At 39.4% G+C, this 21,350-nt stretch overlaps 1 protein-coding gene across 3 annotated transcripts; it reads right to left on the bottom strand.

The window, feature by feature from the left end:
- Positions 1-742: 742 nt before the first annotated feature.
- LOC130164037 (B-cell scaffold protein with ankyrin repeats-like) lies at positions 743-20,103 on the bottom strand. Of its 3 annotated transcripts, none has more exons than XM_056368412.1 (16): positions 19,977-20,103; positions 19,041-19,436; positions 16,942-17,111; positions 16,727-16,865; positions 16,478-16,620; positions 14,256-14,370; positions 13,192-13,388; positions 7,848-7,911; positions 7,379-7,594; positions 5,421-5,483; positions 3,803-3,987; positions 1,909-1,972; positions 1,672-1,701; positions 1,352-1,446; positions 1,180-1,214; positions 743-1,034 (listed from the first exon to the last, which is right to left on the bottom strand). In XM_056368412.1, the coding sequence occupies exons 1-15, from the start codon at positions 19,987-19,989 to the stop codon at positions 1,182-1,184; spliced, it is 1,923 nt and encodes a 640-aa protein (XP_056224387.1). In that variant the 5' UTR covers positions 19,990-20,103; the 3' UTR covers positions 743-1,034; positions 1,180-1,181. The 3 variants fall into 3 exon arrangements, with proteins under 3 accessions (XP_056224387.1, XP_056224388.1, XP_056224390.1); XM_056368413.1 differs by having other exon boundaries at positions 1,352-1,431; XM_056368415.1 differs by having other exon boundaries at positions 16,969-17,111.
- Positions 20,104-21,350: the final 1,247 nt, after the last annotated feature.

Raw genomic sequence — 21,350 nt, 5'->3', positions numbered from 1 at the left:
TTATTCAGAAATTCAACGGATGTGATTTAAAGAGGCCTCTTTAAGCTTTGGTCAATGAATTATTGTAAAGCTTTTCTTTCACAAAGAGATGCCTGAACTCTGGCAGCTGAACAGAAAAAGTTTCCCAGGAAAATAAAGCCTTTGACCTTTAATTTTACTCTCACTTGCTATTACAGCACCCCGCTGTGGACATTTTCTATTCATCCTGCTGAGCTGAGTTGTAATATTTTAACAGTTTCCATTGTGCCTTCTTTAAAGATTCATTTTGACATGTCTTGGCTGATGCAAACCAAGATTAGACACGTTTCCTGTTTGTAACTCGGCACAGTGAGAGCCTCTCCATTGATGCTCTCACCTGCCGCATGAGTTTTTTTACTCGCCATTCACATTCATGAACATGTATGGATACATGTTTTCCATAGCTTTCCTCCCAGCCATTAGGAGGTCAGCAGGTGCTTCTGTGCTCCCCAGATGTCTTTGGTTGACTCAAACAGTGAAGTGTGATGGATATATTTAGAGGTGCATCGCCCTCTAGAGGCAAGGATGGGAAGAGGTTTTTCAGGCCAAGACTTTCCCTGGAACACAGCCTCATGAAAGTCAAACATCTTGTCATTAAAAAAACACAGTGTTTATTCCACTCATCGTTTTCAGATGGTGATTTACTTTTACCAAGTGAAAGTTTCATCAACAATATGATTTACAAGTTAAGTTCAGTGCATAGTAAAAAATAAGAAGTAAGAAATAATTTTGGTAGTTTATTCTCAAGTATTTGTTGATATGGAAAACTTTAATGACAATGATACTGACACAGGTGAGGTTACACATTTTGTACTTTATCAGATTCTTTCCTTAAACCAGAATTTACTTCCATAATCATTTAAATGAGAAGGTTAGAGCTGAAAAAGCAGGAGGCAGTTTATCAAAAATCTGTCTTTTTACTTTAAAATACAAAACAATTGAAAAGCCTACATTTATCAACAGATTAAACCCGTATAATCACTGGAAGAACTGAATCTTTGGGGGAGTGATGGAGCCTGTAAATATAGAAGATGTGACACAATTAAAGAGCTTTAATGAACCTAAAAATAATAAGTTTATTTCTGTAGAATTTATAAACAGAAAGCTGACTTCATATTCTGTTAACAAAACTTCAAATTCATCAATTGCCTTCAGTCTTACCTTCACCGTTTGTCAGCTCTCCAAAAGAAATTTGACTGCAAAATAATTCAGAGGGATATTTGTCATTTGTCCATAACTTCAGTGTGTGTATGTCTATTCCAACCAAACTTTGCACTAAGTCATTCACGCTAACTTCTTCCAAGCTTTCCTTTGGCAAGTGAAGTAAACTTACGTGCTGTCCTTTGAGTGGCTTGCTGTAAAAATCAGACTCCACTGGTTGGCTTCCTCTCCGACTCTCATTCACGGCAACACCTGGGGGGAAATGATCTAATATGCACAGCCGAACAGAGAAATGTAAAGTAAAGGAAAATAAAAGACTCCCATTTAGTGCAAGTGAAACTCACTCATCAAAACACGGCACTGGGGATTTGATTAAATAACACTTCCCTGAGGATTAATTTCCCACCAGTGCAACTGGGACTGCAGAGACTACAAAGGCATGCAAGCACAGGTTTTCTCTGTGCACACTGAGATGAGTTTTTAAAGACTCACTTGGCGTGTGATGAACGATGTTGATTTTATCTGGGGAGAGAGAAGACTTTCTAAGCCATTTACAGTACGCAGTTTAATACAGTCATTTGTAAGGTGGCTGCTTGTTTCTGTTTAACTTCTGCTGCACTGCATAGTATTTATTTTTATGTTAAAGTTCCAGGAAATCTGAGCTCTGTGGAGCCTCTCTGTGATGACAGCAAAGCTTAGCCCACATATCCAGGATGGAGGAGTATTTACCATAGACACTGTCATCGTCCTCTCTGTTGTTGATGATACTTGCTCTCAGCTGACTCAACTTCTCCTGCAGAGCCAAACATCAGTGTTTTAATATTAGACCAACATACGAGCATCCGATTGCTTACACATGAGATTTCCATAAATGATCTGTTTTATATTTGCACATGCTGAGAGAACAATTAGATCGGCTGTGCAGCTGGGTAGTAAATCTTTTGATGTCTTCATGGAGGTCTAGTAGAAAGCTGACTGTCTGCAAATAATGTTCAAATACATGCATACTTTAAACAACCAGAGCAGAATAAAAGAGGGAAGGTAAGTTTTAGTCATTATACTAATAAATATGAGATCAGCGATGAAAAGTGACTAAGTACATTTACTTAATGCAATTTTGAGTTCCATTATATACAACTTTATACTAATACTCCACTACATTTTAGAAGAAAATATTGTAGTTTTTACTCTTATCTCTTCTTTCTACGCTTCTTTTGTCTGGCAGCAATAGTTTCTAAGTAATTTTCAGATTCAGGTTTTATTTTTATAAAAGCAAGTTTAGGTTATGTATCACATTGCTACAGATTAAACCAGTAGTTTTTGGCTTGTGACGTGTTAATAAAATAAATAAATCCTGATCCAAAGAGTTAAAAGGATCAAAAATGCACAAAAAAATAAATGCAATGATAAGAGAAAAGGTCCACAAGAGCAATACCAATTTGTGTAGCAGAATTTATCTTGTGACCTTTTGGAGGGGCCTGACTGCTAACACACTGATGCATCAGTATTGAAAACCTAATAATATCATACACAGTAATATATCAATCACAGGCAGGAATACTTTTACCTTTTATATTTTAAGTACATTTTGGTGATAATGCTTAAATACTTTTTACTTAGTAGAAGAAGCCTGAATACAAGACTATGTCTAATGATGATGTATTTTTACATTGTTGTATTTGTACTTTTTTAAATTTAGAACAAAATAAGATATACCACTGATTCACAATTTGATCATCACTGTAGGAAAATCAAAGGTGTTACATTCTTAGTTCTATTCAAGTGCCCCAATAACTATTAACAGTGAGTCAGCATGCACAACACCAGAAACCTGAAAGTGAAGCAGCTCAATGGAATTCAGGCATCATTCATTTGTGCTTTTCATACTGTGAAATGTTAAAATGTTGTCTGTGAAAAAAGGCCTGGTATGACTGTTGGCCCAGGATGCAGTGCAAACTAACAGTCATGTAAGAAAGCGTAGCTACTGTCACTTTTTCAGGCATTTGCCATACCTGTCTAATTCTAATATCTCCTGTCGTTCCTGCCCTCTCCAGCAGGTGTCCTCAGCTCTCCAGAGTCACCTGATAATCAACAGCCTGCACACCTGTCCCCTGTTACCCTGAGTAGAACTAAAGTTTGAGCTTTTTTTTTTTTTTAAAACAAGGATCAAGTAAATCACCTTTTAGTCATAGCTGCCAAAAAGACCTCTGTTAATCCCAATATTAATATGTTGTTTTTTTCTTTTCTTTCTGGCTGCTAAACAGAAGCTTGTAGCGCCACAACTGCAACCACATTTTCCCTTAGTGTGAATGTAATGTGTGCCGCCGGCCTGATTTGCAGGCAAGGCAACACAAACATTGACTCTTCATCACTGTCTCTGCTCTCTGTTGAGTCAGACAAAAGTATAATGAAAAGTCATTTTCTTTACTCTGAGGTAAATGGCTTCCTATATCCGCATGCTCTATTGTGAGATTGTTCTCTGTTGTGGGATTGTTTTGGAGGTTGGCATAGCATGAGCAACAGATGGTAATAGTTTTATGAGGGTTTGGTCCTGCATGCTTATCCATTCCAAGTCTAGTGTGTGTGTGTGTGTGAGTGTGATCACAGTGTGTGATAGTCCTACTTGCTGGATGGCATCCATGCCCTTCTGAACCCTCTGCCAGTCACTGAAACGCTCCAGGGCTTCATCCACAGTGAGCGAACCTGCCTTCACCCTCTGCTGGAGCTCAATGAGCTGCTGAAGCCCGTCTATCTGGTTTGGCACGAAGGTGTCATAGGTGGAAGAGATGCTGTCTTCTCGCCCGCGTGCTGCAAAGAGCAACAAGTCTATAAAAACATCTGCCGCTTTGAGCAACCAGAAAATTTGACATTTTTAGATCCAGGCAGCAAAAAAAAAAATCATCAAACAAGTTAACAAGCTGGATTTCATATATAGTACCACGAATTAAACGATGAGACAGAAATTAGAAAAGACAGAGTATAAAGCCATTCCAGATGGCGTTCACAGAGGAGATTGGCTGGTAATGTGTTTTTTCCTGTCACATCTGTAATGCTAGTGCGGATGGTAAGTCATTTACTGGGTGACTCTGATGATCTATGGACCTGTCACTCAGTGTCATCAACAGTACAGCAAAGCAGACAAATGGCTTTGTATCTGTGTAGGTGCTCAGCATAGCAGCTCTTCCTCTCTTTCACATGGTTTTCTTTATTTTTTTATTTTAATATTTTAATATTTGCTCCCACATGTGTCTACCTGCTCTTTTTCATCATTTTTTTTTTTTTTACTATTTGTGTGCCCATTCCTTTGCTGCTTTAATGACTCATTTCTCTGTGGTGATCACTACAATCTTAATTGATTTAACAAAACATTACAATTACATTATCAGTATTAATTGATATCATCCAGCAGGTAATTTCAACAAGGAATCAGTCAGCAAAAATCATGGGCTCAGTAAAATTTCAATCAGCAGATCTCAAAGTGATAATACTGTTCCTGTTCAGAAAGGGGAAATTCAAGCGCATCTTCGGAGACAGTGCAAGCAGACTATAGTGTGCAGTGGTGGGGGGCAAAGTGTATCTCACAGTTTGTTAATTTTGACACATGCTCCAAAACCGATGACTGCAACTGTGTTTTTGTGAGTGGATGATAAAACCAGATTCAACTAGAGCTGAGAGTGATGATTAAAACACCTGGGCATTAATATTCAGATGGAAACTAAGAGCATGGTGAGCAAGTGATTAAGGTTAACACAATATTACAGCAATGTCCCAAGTTCGTTTGCAACTGGGGCCTTTGTTACAGGTCACTCTATCTCCCACCTGCTTACCTTCTGTACCCTATATAATGAAGGTGTTTATTGTAGGTATAAATGGCAAAAGTATCTTTAAAAGGCTTAGTATGATATCAATAGGGTAATCTCTGTGGATTTTATGAGTACTGCAAAAAAAAAAAAATAATTATATGCACATAACATTCAGGTAAAAAGCTGTTGATGAAAAGTGTACACCTGCACATTAATTCCAAACTACTAATTTATTTAAATGGACAATATTTCCACTTGGATCTGCTTGAAGCAAAAATTCCAGGTTTGATTTGACTCTCATACACTGCAGGTGTATAACAGAAAACCTGGAGATGTGGAGTTGGAAAGACTTGTGTGTTTACAGGTCAGGGTTATGACTGATTTTGAAGCTTCATCCATTTTGGGGGACTAAATGTCAGGATACTACCTCAGTCTCACCTTGTTTAGTGGGCAGTGAATAGAGATCAGCCTCACCCTGTGGTGTCTTCTTCTTCTGGAACACTGTAAACACAGCACGGCGTACAGCAACTATTATATATAATAATATAACATAGAATATTCATTTATTTAAAATAAATGTACAACTTTTTGACAAATTTCGTGAGTTTATCTTCACTGAAAACATTACAAGGCTGAGTTGATGCTACAGATTTCTAAAAATGGTCTGTGCTCCTGTACTTCAAGTAGTTCTCCACTAGATGGAGCCATACTCTAAATCTAAAAGCATTAACCTCAGTGGAGTGTACAAAGCTAAGTGTGAATAGCAAATAGATAAAAACCTACCACTACTCACACAGAATTTATAAATATAATGGAATCTGAATATCTGAAATAGCAGGTTTTTAGTGTGATTTTCCCCAGAGCTAAGATCTCGGTTCCTCTCAGAGAAAGACTCACACAGATTCAGCTGTGGATCGAATTAGACGCCCTGAATGACGCTTTTGGTTTGGTAGTGAGCATTCAGAATGAAAGGCTACACTCTTTAGCTGTCAGAGGCAGTGGAGCTGCGGCTGTGTGACCAACGCTGGATTAAAATTCAACATCCACACCCTGCAAGATAATCCTGCCTTTGACTACTTCCTCCATGACAGCATCTCTCTTTTCCACTTCATGTTCAAACACAGCTTCTTTTCTCTACCTGGTTCATAACACAAATCTGCCTTTATGGCTGAATTCAGAATGAAATTGTGTGGAGCACTGCTGTGGATCTGTCACATGACTGTAGCTATTACTTTACCTTGCCTTAGAGTGTGTGCATTGCACTCCATGTAGTTTACATGCCCAGTAATTCCTCCCTGTAAGACTGAATTTCATTCACATTCCAGTATTTCAGTCTCATTGAGCTGAGGACGTTGCCGCTAACAAAAGAAAACTCCTCATTATTTCCACTTGTGCAGTGTTCTCCAATAACTGGCTCCTCGCCTAATCCTCCACCAAGCCTCATCTCTCCTCTCACATCTTTCACTGCGGCAGTGGGAATGAGGAGCAAAATGTGATCCTTGTGTGGTTTGAAGCTCCACTGTCTCAATAGATGGAAACCTCAAAATCCCTCTCCTTTCTCTCGTGCACTCTGGGGACAAGGACGATGGAAAACATGTGTAATGACTTATTTTGGCTGACTTGGCCATGGTCTGGCCAAGATTGGTTGCAGATGGCAGCCCAGTAGTTCCCTCTGTGTTACTGAGGGGATGGTTGAGATGCAGAGAGTTCAGTGGTGCACTCAATTCCTTTTTTGCTTTGTAAGTCCCATTGGGAAGAGAGCTGGCTCACTGGATACAAACAAGCTCAATAAAAAGCTGCATAATGGGGCTCTTGTGCAATTATAATCTTTTTTTTTTTTTGTGTGTGTTTTGAATGCACAAGTGATAGTTAGTGAGGGACTGGAGTAATATTGTCTGTGGGAATAACAATTAATTGTGGATGCATGTGTTCATGTTTGCATTTGTGAGATGAAAAGGAGAAGTCAGAGCCGTTTTAATGATTCATAAGGCTTAATAATACCAGTCACTTTTGGATGTTTCATCTTCATGAAATATTCACAGTGCTGAAATTGAACAGTTAGGGACTGTCGGCTCTTGATGCAGGCAAATGGCTCTTTTTCTGTTCTCGCTTTTGTTTGTTTTGCAGTGGGGAGCGACTATGTTCTTGTGGTTTATGGAATCAAAACAAACTGCATCACAAAAAAAAAAAAAAAAAAGAAAGAAGCCTCTTCACTCTATTCAGCAGTACTCCACTGACAACGGCAATGCACATTCCAGGCACTTCCTCCCTCCCACATCATGTCCCAAACTCCCCTTCACATACTGTGCATAGCTCAGTGTTGTTTTTACTCCAAATCAGCTCTATTATATCTGTAATTTGGAAGAAAAGGGGGGAACAAAAGAATCATAAGTTACCTTGAGCAATGTAAGGGGTTTTGTCTTCCTTCACCTGGGTGCTCTCAGGCCGAGGTGTGGGTGCTGGTGGGCGATTGGCAATAAACACTGCTTTTGTTGAGTTCAGGATGGTGTCATATTCATCATTCACCCCCAGTGGAGCATAGAGATCCTCCACCTCCTCCCCTTCATCCCCTCCTTGTTGCTCCTGCTGTACGTCTGTGGTGGAAGGATTCCCTAATGCACAAAGTGTTTACTGCTTGAATGTCATGATGAAGTTCTGCATGCTGTTTTTGCTACTGTTATTTCACAGCTAATCGGAAGCAACACTGCAGGGTGTGCCCGTCAGCACAGGGAAAATATTCAGTGGTAGGAAATGAACAAGCAATCCGGCATAATGATAAACTGGAAAAAAAACAAAAAAAACAATTCCATTATACATCCGGCTTTCCTTTGTCCTCCTTCCACTTCCCATCAGCCCCACACTCACCTGCAGTGCACATCACTTCGTACACACTGGCATCACCATTGTCCTCATCGGGGTTGAGCATATTCTGCAACAACAGAGCATGAGGAGATGTGTTTTATGCCTCATCCAAATCACAAACAGCTCAATAGAGGCAATTTAGAATTCGAGGAAAGCAATGTCTAATCTGTTTTGCTGAAGCTGAGCATTTGCAATATAACATAATAACATAACAGAATATTTTTTATATCTGTATTTATGCATTCGACAAATCTTGATATAATGCAGGTTTGTAATTTAGGTAAGAATGTGGATCTCTCTGTGGGCTCACTGTGTCCGTCCGGTCGGCTCATTTCCTCACCTGTATCCTCTTTTCTAAGGTTTAAAAATGAAACATAAAAGCAGAGGTGACTGTCTACTATCCACTCTAAGCTCTTTCACACTATAGGCTGATACCTTTTAATATTCAGTGTTCTCATGTCAGGTGTGACAAACCTCCAGATTATTAAATGAGGTTTCTCACCACATGTGTTAGGACTTCACTTGTGGAAAAGCAATTTCAGGGCTATAACAGGAATTAGAGAGGTGAGCTGTAACCCTGCCTGCTGGCTAAAAAAAAAAGAAGCAGTTTTCCCTCTGACAGCAAAGCTGCTGCCGAGTCGGCCTATTTGCTAATAGCATGCTGAGGGACAGACAGGGGTATGATCAGGGTAATTATGAAATCAGACAATCTTCCCCTTTCAGTCCAAACATATCATTTAGTGAGCAATTCAAGACCCTTGGCTTGATATTTAGACTGCATCTATAATTAGAATGAAATACAGATATTAATTTGCTGCCACATTTCTACTACTAATGAAGATTTGAAGAACTAAAGAGTTGTCATTAATTGTGAAATGACATACAGTTAAAGCTACTCTGTAAAAGTATTTATTCTAACAGAAAAACACAAAAGGAAAAAGCAAAAAAGTAAAATAAAAATAATGTATTAAACATTATGAGTTTATATGAGTACATGTATGCGTTTATAACAAATAAAGTTTTTTTTTTGTTTACAATGTATGAACACATACAGCTGCTGAGCTGTATTGTAGCTGCTACATCCAAACAGATTCTAGCAATGGAAGACACTTTCACAATCCAGATGATAATGCTTTGGGATTACATTAGATTCCAATATGAATTTAAGAGGATATATTATGAATTCAGTATGAAAAATCCCAATCAACATTATAAACCTTTGCAGAACATATGAGAGAGAGCTCACTTCGATCAAAATATCACCCATACAACCTGCCACGTTCTGTGCAGTTTCCAAGCAACACAGCCACTCATGACTCAATTACAATATTACACTGTTCCTAATACTGTAAATTACTTACTGGCTGCCATGAATGCATTACTTAACAGAAGAGGTTCATAACAGGCCCAACAGGTAGAAGGGATGGGTTAATCACCGTCGCAGCTTGAACATGGAATTATAATAGTTGGATGCTGTGCTAAAGCACAGTGTGGTATTTTCAGAGGTAGTTTCTGGATAAGGAAAGGGTATTTATTTACTAACCGCAAATGCTAAATCATTTTACAGATGTCTGAAACTACAGGAGCCCCGGGCATTCCAGAAACATTTCAGTCTCACCGCTGCAATCCAAGCAGCAGGGCTTCAGACAAAACAGCAGGCATGATTTTGTTAGAGGGAGAACAAATCTCCAGTGAATCTAGTACGGGATAAGGAGTGTAAATCTGTTTTCAGCAGCTGAGATGATCAATTCACTGGCTGGCTAGTCTCAGCTCTTAGCACCAACCAGTGGTTTCAGGATACACGGCGGATTGCAGAGTGTAACACGAACCCATCACTTAAGTGTTGTGCAGTTAAAATCTGTCCAACTTACTTTTTGGGATGGGAAAATAAGACTTGGTCAGCTCAGCAGGCAAAGAAATATTTCACACTTACAACTATATTTACTCAGCAAAGTGTTATCTTTTAACACTGAACATGTATTATATTAGACTGCAGCCATGATCTGTGAGGATGTACATTTACATTCACTAATTTAGCAGACGCTTTAATCCAAAGCAACTAAGCTTCAGTGAAGCACAGAGACGTTCGTGTACGAAGTACTAGTCCTACTACTACTAAATGTACTTAAACACGATGGTGCTCACAGTGGAAATGCTGACATGCTGATGTTTAGCAGGTATAATGTTTAACATGTTGACTGATAGATTAGCATGGTAGCATGCTAAGATTTGCTAGTACTACTGAACCACAAATCTCAAACTCCTGGTGGTACGAGAGGAAAAGTCAAGGGATCACCAAATCCCACTGACCCAAAGTCAGTAGGATTCGTCATCTAGGTACCATGAACACCTGTATATATATATTTTGTGACAATCCAGCAACTAGATGTTGAGATATTTCACTGGAAATAAATGAAACATTTGCTCAGCTGGTGACCCCAGATGAGATGTCAGGGCCTCGCTGTAGTCGGTACGCTGACATCCCTGCAGCAACTTTGCTAACGTGCCTAAAAACTGGGCTAAGTGTTTGGTTAAATGTAAACATTTTCAGCAGTTCTGCTATTCACATGCAACATACAATCTGCACAGTGCCAAGAGTTGCATTTTCAGTGCGAGCATGACCGTAACATTCAAATGATAAACAAATCTCCGGAGTCTGCCGATAATGATGGCACAGTTACTAACCAAACAAACATGCAAAACATGATCAGGGGAATCAACAAATCTCTGGACAAGAGGATAGTATGTCACCTAAGTTGGCTCCCCTGTATTTGGACAAGAGTGTGCTGTACACAAACACAGCATGCAACACATAAATAGCTCTTTGTAGTCTCTGATGGGCCATACAGTTGCAAGCTAATTTGTATTTATTGAGCTCTGCTCTACATCTGAGAGCATCTTGGTGGGAGAGAGGAGTCCATCTAAATGCCAAGTGACACTCAGCCAAATTAGTGACCCAGTACTAAAATATTAAATAAGGACAATGTGTGTTTGTGTTAGTAATTACTGTGAGCAAGCACAATATTGCAGTCTGAAGACATAAACATTGTAGATAACAGCTGAGTATTTTCTATATTTGTATTCTAGTTATGCTCTTTCTGAATAATTCAGCTTTCCCCTCTGGAGCAGTTCACAGCTAATTAACAAAGAAGTGTGGTGCCAGGGCAGAATGGTGGATCTGACGCAGGCCCTGTGAGTGATTCAGCCTGTGTATGAAGCAAGGGACCGATCCATCTAGGATTTATTGACAGAGTGCTGCTACTGACGCCCAAATCACTGATGCATCATGGGTTGATTAATTGGAGGTGGGGGAAACACTGCAGATGAGTTAATGAAACTGTCATGCAAAAGGGGAGCAAGAACAAAACCGCACCCTGTAATGATGACTCGTATACACATTTCCTCTTACACACAAGCGCAGTATGTATATAGTTTTCAGCTGTCACGATGAATTTTAATTACCCTCCAGGATAACTGCAAAGAAATGCCAATTGTGTGCACATGTCAAATGTGTCTGTTATGTTACATCTATAGGCTCACTGAAGTCCCTATGGGGAGACCTCTGTTTGACTCCACTGCTCCCTGTCAGCTCAGCCGACTCTCTGAAGGTTCACAGGGAGCACTTCGACTCACTGGAGCAATCTGATCAAACCTTGCTCCATCTGCAGTCACTCTCAATTAGCAGTGTTGCTAGGAGGATAAATACATTTGCAACAGCTGTTGGAGTGTCTAAATTTCCCTCGAGAGAGAATTCTCTATAGGTTGATCTGAGGCAGCAGAGAAAGTTCAAAGTTGTCAGTATTATAAGGGAAGAACAAGCAATGAGAGCAGACATTTTCATATGAATGAATGAGCATTATGCTGTTGTCTGTTACAAACTGAGGAATTCAACAGCTGATAAGAGCTTTAAAGGATCAGTTCACTCAAATTACAAAATAATGATAATAATTGCTTACTTGACAGTTTGGGTTTTAATGGTCCAGGTTTTATTTATCTATCTGAATTTTCTGCTTTCACTTGAATACTGTGAAGCTGAATGGAGTTTTGTTTGTGTTCACAATTGTGAGAAATTACATTAAAAAAATTCAACTGCAGCCTTTCTTGGTCCAGTGTTGAAAAATAACAAAGTAAATTTACTGAAGTTCTGTATCTAAGTACAATTTTGTGGAACTTGTACTTGAGTATTTCCATTATATAATATTTTGTACTTCTACTACCTTTTTACAGCAGAATAAGATTGTTTATACAAAATATATGATTAGCTTATAAAATATATAAAGATATATGAGAGCTGAAATATCTGAAAATATGAGGTCCAGTGACAGAACACTGTGTGTGTGTGTATATATATATATATATATATATATATATATATATCTCAGGTATAATCAGTGTTCTGTTTTCCAGAACACAACAGTAATGATGTGATTTTCAAACTCGGCTATACCACTTGGTGCATCATGTTTTTTTTTTAATGATAATGTCCTCACTGTATAATGAAATTAGCATTGGAAAGAACATTATGATGCTAGTGTCCTCCAGGTTTATCAGATAAAGGGGTGTGCATGCATGCATGGGATATATTAAATTTGGATTGCCACTCATTAGCAAGTGAGTGGAAAACATGCTGCTCTTGTGTTACTGTATCTACCCAGTGAAATGGGAGGTTGAGCAGGAAGAGACTCTCCATATTAACATGAGAAAATGGCTGCCATTACGCAAGGAAATTTCAACATTAGTGGCTGCATTAATTGCCTGAATGTATGCAGACGACCTGCACTGTGAGCCATTGTGCATGCATGAACAAACACAGCCTTTCTAGTCTCTGTGGGGGTGTTCCATTAGGAACCTCGCAGGCCAAACATATTCAGGGTCAGAGAAGGGAGAGTTATCATCCATCCACTAACTGAGCCATGAGCTGGATGTAAAGACATTGGTTTGGAGGGAATGAAGTTGCTCCTGACACACAGGTTACTCTCCATGCTTGTTACTATCCTCTCCATTCTGTTCATTATTGATAAAGCACCACTCACTCATAGTCCTGATGCTTTGTTGGTGTTAGTAAGAGCATTCCTGAGTGCTGCACCGCATCCCCTGGCTGTGAAATCTCAAGACCTCTCAAGTCCTAAGGTGAATTATGTTGTTTTCTTCAGATGTCAGCAGGTAACTGAAAACTATTTTTGAGAAATGTCTTCACTGTATGGAAGATTGAAAACAATATCATCTGGCATGATACGAGGATGAGCTCCAACTGGAGGATGGTGAAAATGATCGAGAGTCAAAAAGAAAAAGAAAAGAAAAAGAATGGGAGATGGGATTTACAAATACCTGAAGAGAAAGTATTTACCAGTGTTTCCTTCAATAGGGTGTGAAGCTCTGTGTGGCCGTGACTCTTGGCAATCTCTGTGGGAGTCTGACCGTGCCGATTGGCTGTGTGCAGTGCTCGCTCAGCACCTGGACACTGCAGTAGCAGGCTGGACACACTCTTGAATCCATACTGGGCAGCAAAGTGGAGGAGTGATGGTACATCCGCAGGGTGGATCTCTGATATAAACATGTGATTAGGCAGGACAAGGGATTTTCAGAAACTGTCAGAACAAACAAAGTCCCGTTAGGCCTGAAAATGAGCAGGTGCGTATTTGTACACATAATATTTCTTGACAGGAAAGATTACATCAATTATATCACTCCTTTTCCAGGTGATAACATAAAGGTGACCCGATGCAATGTAAGCAATTTAACACATCCAGGAGAGTCGAAGAAAGACAGCTTGGAGGCACTTATTGACCTGTTTGTCATGGAAACATTTCCCTGTGCCCTTTTTAGCAGAGTTAAGGATCAATCTCAGTAGCCGATGAAGCCATCAATCTGCCACATAATGAGACAAGAAATAATGAAAGGCATTTTTTTTCATAGCAGATAATGTGCATCATGCAACAGGAATGCATTCCAGTTGTTAGCAGTATGCTCAGTCCACGTTGTTGCATAAATACATGGTGAGAGGGAAAGGAATGAATTAAATGCACATTCTGTTGTGAATAAATACTAAATACTACAATGGGTTGTATTTAAAACAAGGCAACATTTCCATTAATCTTCACCTGTTCCAACATGTAACAATGACATGTTACTGCCACATTAAAAAAACACCAATAGAAGTACAAATATTGTTTTTGGGTATACCTTGCATCCATTCAAACCACCATTAAATGTTTTACAGATTTCCTGTCCAGTACAACAAATTAGAGATATAAAAAATGAAGTCAGCATATAGTTTATGGCAGTATCTTTGCATAAGTCTAAATAGAATTTAAAGAAAGTTGCACCAGGTTTGGTTTTGCCCTCATTGTGACAAGTCAGCAGATGTTTTTCATTGTAAAGTCCAGAGTAAGCGATCCAACAGTGCTGTACCTCTGTCAGGTGTGTTCTCACACTGCAGTGCCTGAAAGCCTCCAGTGGGCATTCCCTCCAGCAGCATGGAGGACAACTTCTCATCCAACTTGTCCACAGAGGAAACCTGAAGAGCCTGAAAACCAGAGAGACAGACAGTTCGCAGGTAGGCCACATGTCTAATTTGTTAAGACAAGACTGCAAAGAAAAATGAGTAAACCCCTTTCTCACCACACACACAAGCAGATTACTAACAGATTTGAATTTGATGAACAAACAAAATAAAACAACACAATAAAAACGTCAGTTTGAATATAACAACACACACATCAGAGTCCTGCCTGGCCAGTCCAGACTTTTAGTTTGAAATTCTCTTGGCAAATTCTTCTTTTGGCATTGCTCAAGTTTGCCTCTTCAGCAAAAGAGACCTAATCAAATCAAGTGTTCATGACTGAAAGAAGGCTGAATCTGCCGTCTCTTCAATTTCAGAAAGGAGACAGTACACAGTTGCGCACAAAAACATCAGCAGAAATTGTTGATTCAATTTATCTTCTGTTTTTCTGTGTCTTTCTAATGGCTTGAAGTGGATCAATTATAAGCAGTGTTCTGGGGCGGCGATTGACTAATTTCTGTAACTGAGTTACATAACAATGAGTCACTACGCAGCATAACACATTCAAAGTGCCTCACAAGAGTTACTTTTTCTGAGGAGCAAGCAAGTAGAACAGCAATATTCAAATAGGTTTCCTACATTGTTAAAGCAATGATTGACTAGAATTATTTGAATATATTCAAAAGTGTTATAAGTTTAAAGTTTGTGCTTGTTCCCCTCAAACAATTGAATACTGTGTAATGTTCCATTCACTTTCACTGTTACAGCTTAATTCCCATCAACAAAAAAAAAATGTTTAGAAACATTAATCTGCATGTATAATAGAATGTATCTGCGCTATTTTTGAAAAGTTACAACACGGTCCTGACAATTGCAAATATGCAACTTCTCCCATGGACAAATGCATTCATTAAAGGGGCACTCAGCTGATTTCATGCATGAAGTTCAGTTCAGTACAGCTCAGCCCGTGCAAGCAGCTGTCTAATGTTTTCTGTGACTCTAGAGGGAGCTGTCTGAAGTTTAGAAAAATAACCTGGATGACATCATCAGCAGGACCCAGTGTTTCAGGAGCTTAAAGGAACTATTTGTAAATTTTGCTATTGCTAAATAGCCAGCGTTAGCATTAACAGTTGCTAACTTACCAGTCTAGGAGCAATGTTGCGAGTGCAGCATCAAATTTTCATTCCTTTACTCACCAAGAGCTGTCTCCAGTGGTGGAAAGCAACTTCAGTGTTAATTCTTGTCTCTATTACATCTTTTCTTCTACTGAAGTTAGCATGCTAATTAATTAGCCCAGGCCTGTCTCGTCATTTTCCAATACTGACTCACTGTAGCCTCCAGTCTGCCCTGAAGAAGTAGCGCTGCTCAGAGGGAGTATTATCCTCTTGTATTGTAAACACGATGGCCAACAATCACCACCAGCCGCTCCGGGCAAGAAACCACATTCGGCGACACAGAACACGTCACTTACAAATAGCCCCATTAACTCAATACTCTAATATTAGAAACTAAAAATCAGGATGATTCCATCTCTGATGTTCCAATTTTGACTTTAAGGGAGTGCAATACTAAATTGTAGAAGAACCTCAGACAATTTCATACCTAATGAACTACTAAAGGGTTAATCAAGAAATGTAGTATTGCAATTTAATAAACCTGGGGGACTCCAAATCAGTGCAGCGGAAGACATTTTGACTTTGATCCCTAGTAGAAGTCAAGCTCCAAAAACAATGGATCCCACATTTCCCATAATGCAATCAATAGCATCTTCTTGTTAGACACTCCCTCCCTTGTAAATGCCCACATCTTTAAAACTTTACAACCCCACTTTGTAATGTTGTCTTTGTGTAAAACAATTGTAGTCTCAAAGCCCAAACCTAAATAACCCTGATGACAAAATCAATATATTTATTTTCTCAGACATGTCAAACCCCTACAGATCCACAGAAAACATCATTGAACTGTTTTCACTTTGTTGAACTGTTGAACTCCCCGTAACTAGTAACCACTGATCCTTAAGTATAAACATGGTGGGATTCCCCTTCAATCATAAAACTCAAGATAAGGTTACCAGAAATAAAAAGTGGATGTTCATTGACGTGAAAGTCAAACAGCCATTTAACAGCTGTACCTGACACATGAAATCTACAGGGTCTGCTACCCTCGACAGAAGGCAGGAGATCTCCTCCATGCTGCTGTAGTACTGCAGCTGTGCCATGCTCAGCGGCGCTCCATCACTATATACGGTCACTCTTACGTTGCCTGCTGGAAAATCTGCAGTAGAAAAAATACAGAAACAGGCTGAAACAAAATAGATTTTTTGGGGGTTTTTAGAGACAATATCATCTTGATTAGTATTTCTTTAATCATACATGCTCACCTGGTGCTTTGACACACAGGATTTGGTCATTCCAATGGACAGGCTTCAGTCTTAGCATTTGATTTTCAGCAGTAAACTCAACCTCAGCGTCGCTGCCAGAAGCCTCATTTTTCAAAAGAATGAACACGTCCATAGAGGTCTGCCAAAGAGACAGTACAGTGAACAGCAGTGTGGCCAATGTACGTGGTGCTTTATGGAAAAACGAAATGGCTTACTACTGACTGACTAGATGAATGTCTCACCCCGCAGGGAACTCTGGAAGGAACGACTACAGCTCTGCATCTGACACTGTGAGCTCCAGTTGACTGCATTTGTTCCGCCTTTTGCTCTGATCCTGATAGATTACATGTCAGGGGGTTGACATTTGCTGCTGTGGTTGATCCGCCTATAAAAGATGAGACATTGAATATACCGAATTGTGCACCAGTTATGTCTACAAAATGGTTTTCAGATAGCATAAGCTAACTAGATGCATTTTCAGTAATGCTAGCGGCATGGCATCAGTGATAGCAATGTTGATCCATCACAAACTATTAGATGCATTGCGTAGAAAATTCCTACAGGCATTCATGGGCCCCAGAGGATGAATCCTGCTGACCTTTTCTCTCATGCCACCTTGAGGTTCTCATTTATGTTTTTGAGTGAAATTTGGTACAACCATTTAAGTCTCTGTCAGGATGAAACTAAACTGTAATCACTTGGTCATCCTCATGACTAAACACTTGCAATACTCATCAGTCTTTAATGCTAATTAGCAAATGTTAGCATGCAAACACACTGAAGTAGCATGGTGGCAAAGATAAACAATGCTGTAGCTCAAAACACTGCTGTAGCCTCAGAGGCTCTAGCATGACTGTGCAGAATTAGTGTCTTATTTTTTTGTTGTTACTGGCATTTTCAGTGATTCAATTAGAAAGAGAAATGTATAATCTCTTGTAATTTTCATTTACAGGAGCAGTAGCTCAGGGTTGATTTAGTTTTCATGGCAGTTATCATAGAAGCCGGTAGGCCTACTTTCTTTTCCTGTGTTGTACACTCAAACTCATCAAACACCTACGTACATGTCTGCTGCATGTGCTAACAAACAAACAAACATCATCATTATGTTTGAACAGTGAAGGAAGGCACTTCTGGGTTAAAATATAACTGTTCGTGGGATCCAGGCCTGAGCCACTTCACTGTATCAGTGCAATGAAGTGATGCAGAGTGCACTTGAATTTGCATGGCTCACGATCAGTAATCAGAGGCGGCCAAAGAGGAAAGACTAGCTATTTGCATCAGATGTTCCTCCTGCGCACAAACCTGTTTAAATACAAGCCCCCTCCTCCGCTTTATGATTTTATACAAATAGTGCAATTAGGAAAAACAGGGAAGGAGGCAGATGATAATTGGCATGGCAGATGAGGATATGTCAGAGATGCACAGTGCTACCAAAGATTTCTCTGCAGCTGCTGCTAAAAAATACTGGATGTCAATCTTCAGCACCCACAATTCTCACGTAAACAGTCAGTAAACAGGTTTCCAAGCTGCTGCTCAGACGTTCACACAGATAATGAGCATTCTTACCCCTCACATTTATGGCAGAGGAACACTAATGCCATGTGAAATTTTTCCTGAAGGAAGGGTTTATTGAAGAGGGTGATTGTGCTCTGGGTTTTCATGCCTGGGATGCACACTGTGTCTAAATATCAGTCTGTTTTATTCTTCATCTATTAGAGGGCTTGTCAATTGTGTTAAATAGGCGGAGACTGATTCAAAGCTGAGCTATCAGTCAGTCACTGTCATCCAACTCCTCAATGATTGATTGATGCAAGTTGCTTGACACTCAATTCACAATTCAATATTCATAATTTCTTACAATGGGTTTTATAGTGTTATACATTGTTTCTGTCTATATGTTTAATTCATGTTATAAACAAGATGAAAATGATACTGAGCAGTGTTTGGTTAGGAATAACACTTCTCAGATTTAAAAACATTGAATGTAAGTCCAGAAATATCAAATATTAAAGTAGCATGGAAACTAAGGTGGAATTTCATGCCTCACTGGTTCCTGAAATAAGGTTGGAGAGCTCCAGGGGTCTTTGTGTGCATCGGAGCAGGTCCCCAGTAAATACATACTAATTTAAATTTCAATTTAATTAAAGGTGGGATAATGCATGACAGGATTTATTTTGCCTTTTACCTTCGTTTCTATAGTACAGTCAGTACTAAATCATATCTAAGGCTCAAATAATCTCACATGGGGCTCAAGACAAAATTATACGAATGGGTGGTGGATGATCAAACAAACACTTTGGAGCCATTGCCATACCTTTTTTCACAATATCAGTCACAGTTGACAAGTACACGTGAGCATCCTGTTCACTGGAGATCACCAGGCATTCGTCGCCGTTTAGGGGCACCCTCTCCAGAAGTGGGGTCAGACTCTCCACCCCACACAGCAGCACCACCACATTAGCTGCTGGACTCAACACACGGGCCAGGAAGAAGCGCCACATCTGGCAAAGACCCTCCAGCATGCCTTTGGAAAGGATTAGGAGCTTGCAGTTATACTGGGCCAGCCTGAGGAAGTCGTCCCGCCGGCTGGACACTGTAGCGATGTCATAGCAGCAGATCCCGGCCTCTGAGATGGGGCCAGTGAAGACTGTCTTCAGGTAGGTTGCCCATTGCTCTGCCTCAGTCTCATAGATGATTAGCAGCTCCTCAGCTACAAGAAAAAGGCATATTTTGTTCAAAAATTTGCAAAACATGCACAATAAAGATCTGTGTTTGCAGTTTTTAGTATTCTATGGAAAAAACCTCACATTCCCTCTATTTCGTTTGAACATATGTCGGCTGTTTAACACCTATTTAGTATAAAAAGTTTATGGACTTTTCTGCAACTGACCCACACAGTGGAAATTAATATAATGTCATTGTCAGTGCAGCACATTAAAATGTAACATTCTGTATGTAGAAGATGAAGAGAAATGACTGCCAGATGTTGAGTTGTGTTTTATCATTAAATAAATTACAAAAATAATTAAAATACATTAATACAAAAACAAGCAAAACATGAAATTAAAGGAAACCTTGACATTTCTAAATATATTGCACTAATATTATCCACAAAATATTGCTCTCAGCATTGCAAGCCATCATAAATAATCAAAACTGGTATATTAAAGCAATTAATCACTTTCACTATCCCTTTAAAAATGTATGTAATAATAAATTGCAGAATAAGTAAAGCAAACAGACAGCTTACCTGTCTGGCTCATGGTTACAGTGCTGTTTATCTGCAGGTCGTACTTCAGAGTGACATAGAAAACAGCCCTGCTTTTGTCAGGAGGAGCTCAGATAAGAGGGCGTTTCCTGCTACACCGAAATGAATAAAGAAATGAGACCGTTTTTTTAATGGAACAGAAAGCCTGCTCTCTGTCCTGGTGACAAGGAACAAGATTGAATATGAGCTTTTTATTATTCAGAGAAAGAAAAAAAACTTTACTATAACACTAGTTTAATGGCAGATATTCCAAATAATTTAGACGGAAATTTTACAAAACTGACAATGTGGTTTCGACATCAAAAGTTTGTCATCCAAGTTTAGTTTGCTGGCAATATATCACTATAGTTGGTAGTTATAAACACGTCGTCATAAAACATGAAGTTATAAAAAGCTGATGTCTAGATAATGTTTACTCAGCAAAGAGGGTGGCACAGTAAGATGAACAAAGTCACTGTGTGGATAATTATAAGGTTTTCCAGTATGAAAAATTCACTTTGAGAGATGTTTTTGAGTGTTTCCATATTTTCTCATATTATATATATTTTTATGGAATAAAATCTACCAAAGCTGCAGTATAGGAAGTATTACTCTCATAGCCATGCTTATAATGTCCCATAAATAAGACACTTGATCTATGTGTAAGCAAGCAAACAAACAAAACCAAACAGCAACAGCAACACAAAGGTCACTGTCAAGCAGACAAGAGGTGAATGGAAAGTGAAAAATTTGAGTCACAGATTTGTCCAGAGTTTAATTAAGTCTACAGAGCAGCCAGTGCAAAGCAGAGGACTGGAACCTGTGGCTGGAGCAAGAAACTAATGATGTGGTGTGAATGTCTCCACTATAGGCAGAGATGAGAAAGCTATGAGATGATCAGACACACACACACACACACACACACACACATTGACAGAAATATAAAACTCAGGGCTTCATTAACTGCCTCCACCTGCCAAACAACTGACTCATACCACACTAATGTCTCACCAATAGCAGTTTGCCACCATTTATTCATTAATTTCCTTTCAGCAGCAGTGGGGTAACCGAAATACACAACTGTGGAGAAAATGAGTGGGTGACAGCTGTGGTCTCCTTCATGCAAATTGTCGGTGCCGTGTACCTGGTGACTCACCAGCGACAGATCAGGCTGTTCCCATGCATGCAGATCCACACACTTTCACACACTCACATTTACTGTATGACTACTCTGATCTAACCACAAAGACAGGACATGAAATCCTCTCCTGGATCCACTGTGAGTTCCAAGGAACAAACCAAGTCCTCTATAGCAGACAGTAAAGTGATCAAAACCAGCTACTTTTCCATAACTAGTGACATGGAAACAAATAAAGT

This window comes from Seriola aureovittata, chromosome 23, assembly GCF_021018895.1.
Source record: "Seriola aureovittata isolate HTS-2021-v1 ecotype China chromosome 23, ASM2101889v1, whole genome shotgun sequence".
Taxonomy (NCBI): domain Eukaryota; kingdom Metazoa; phylum Chordata; class Actinopteri; order Carangiformes; family Carangidae; genus Seriola; species Seriola aureovittata.
Note: the sequence above shows the minus strand (reverse complement) of the source record. Positions and strands in the feature narration are given on the sequence as shown.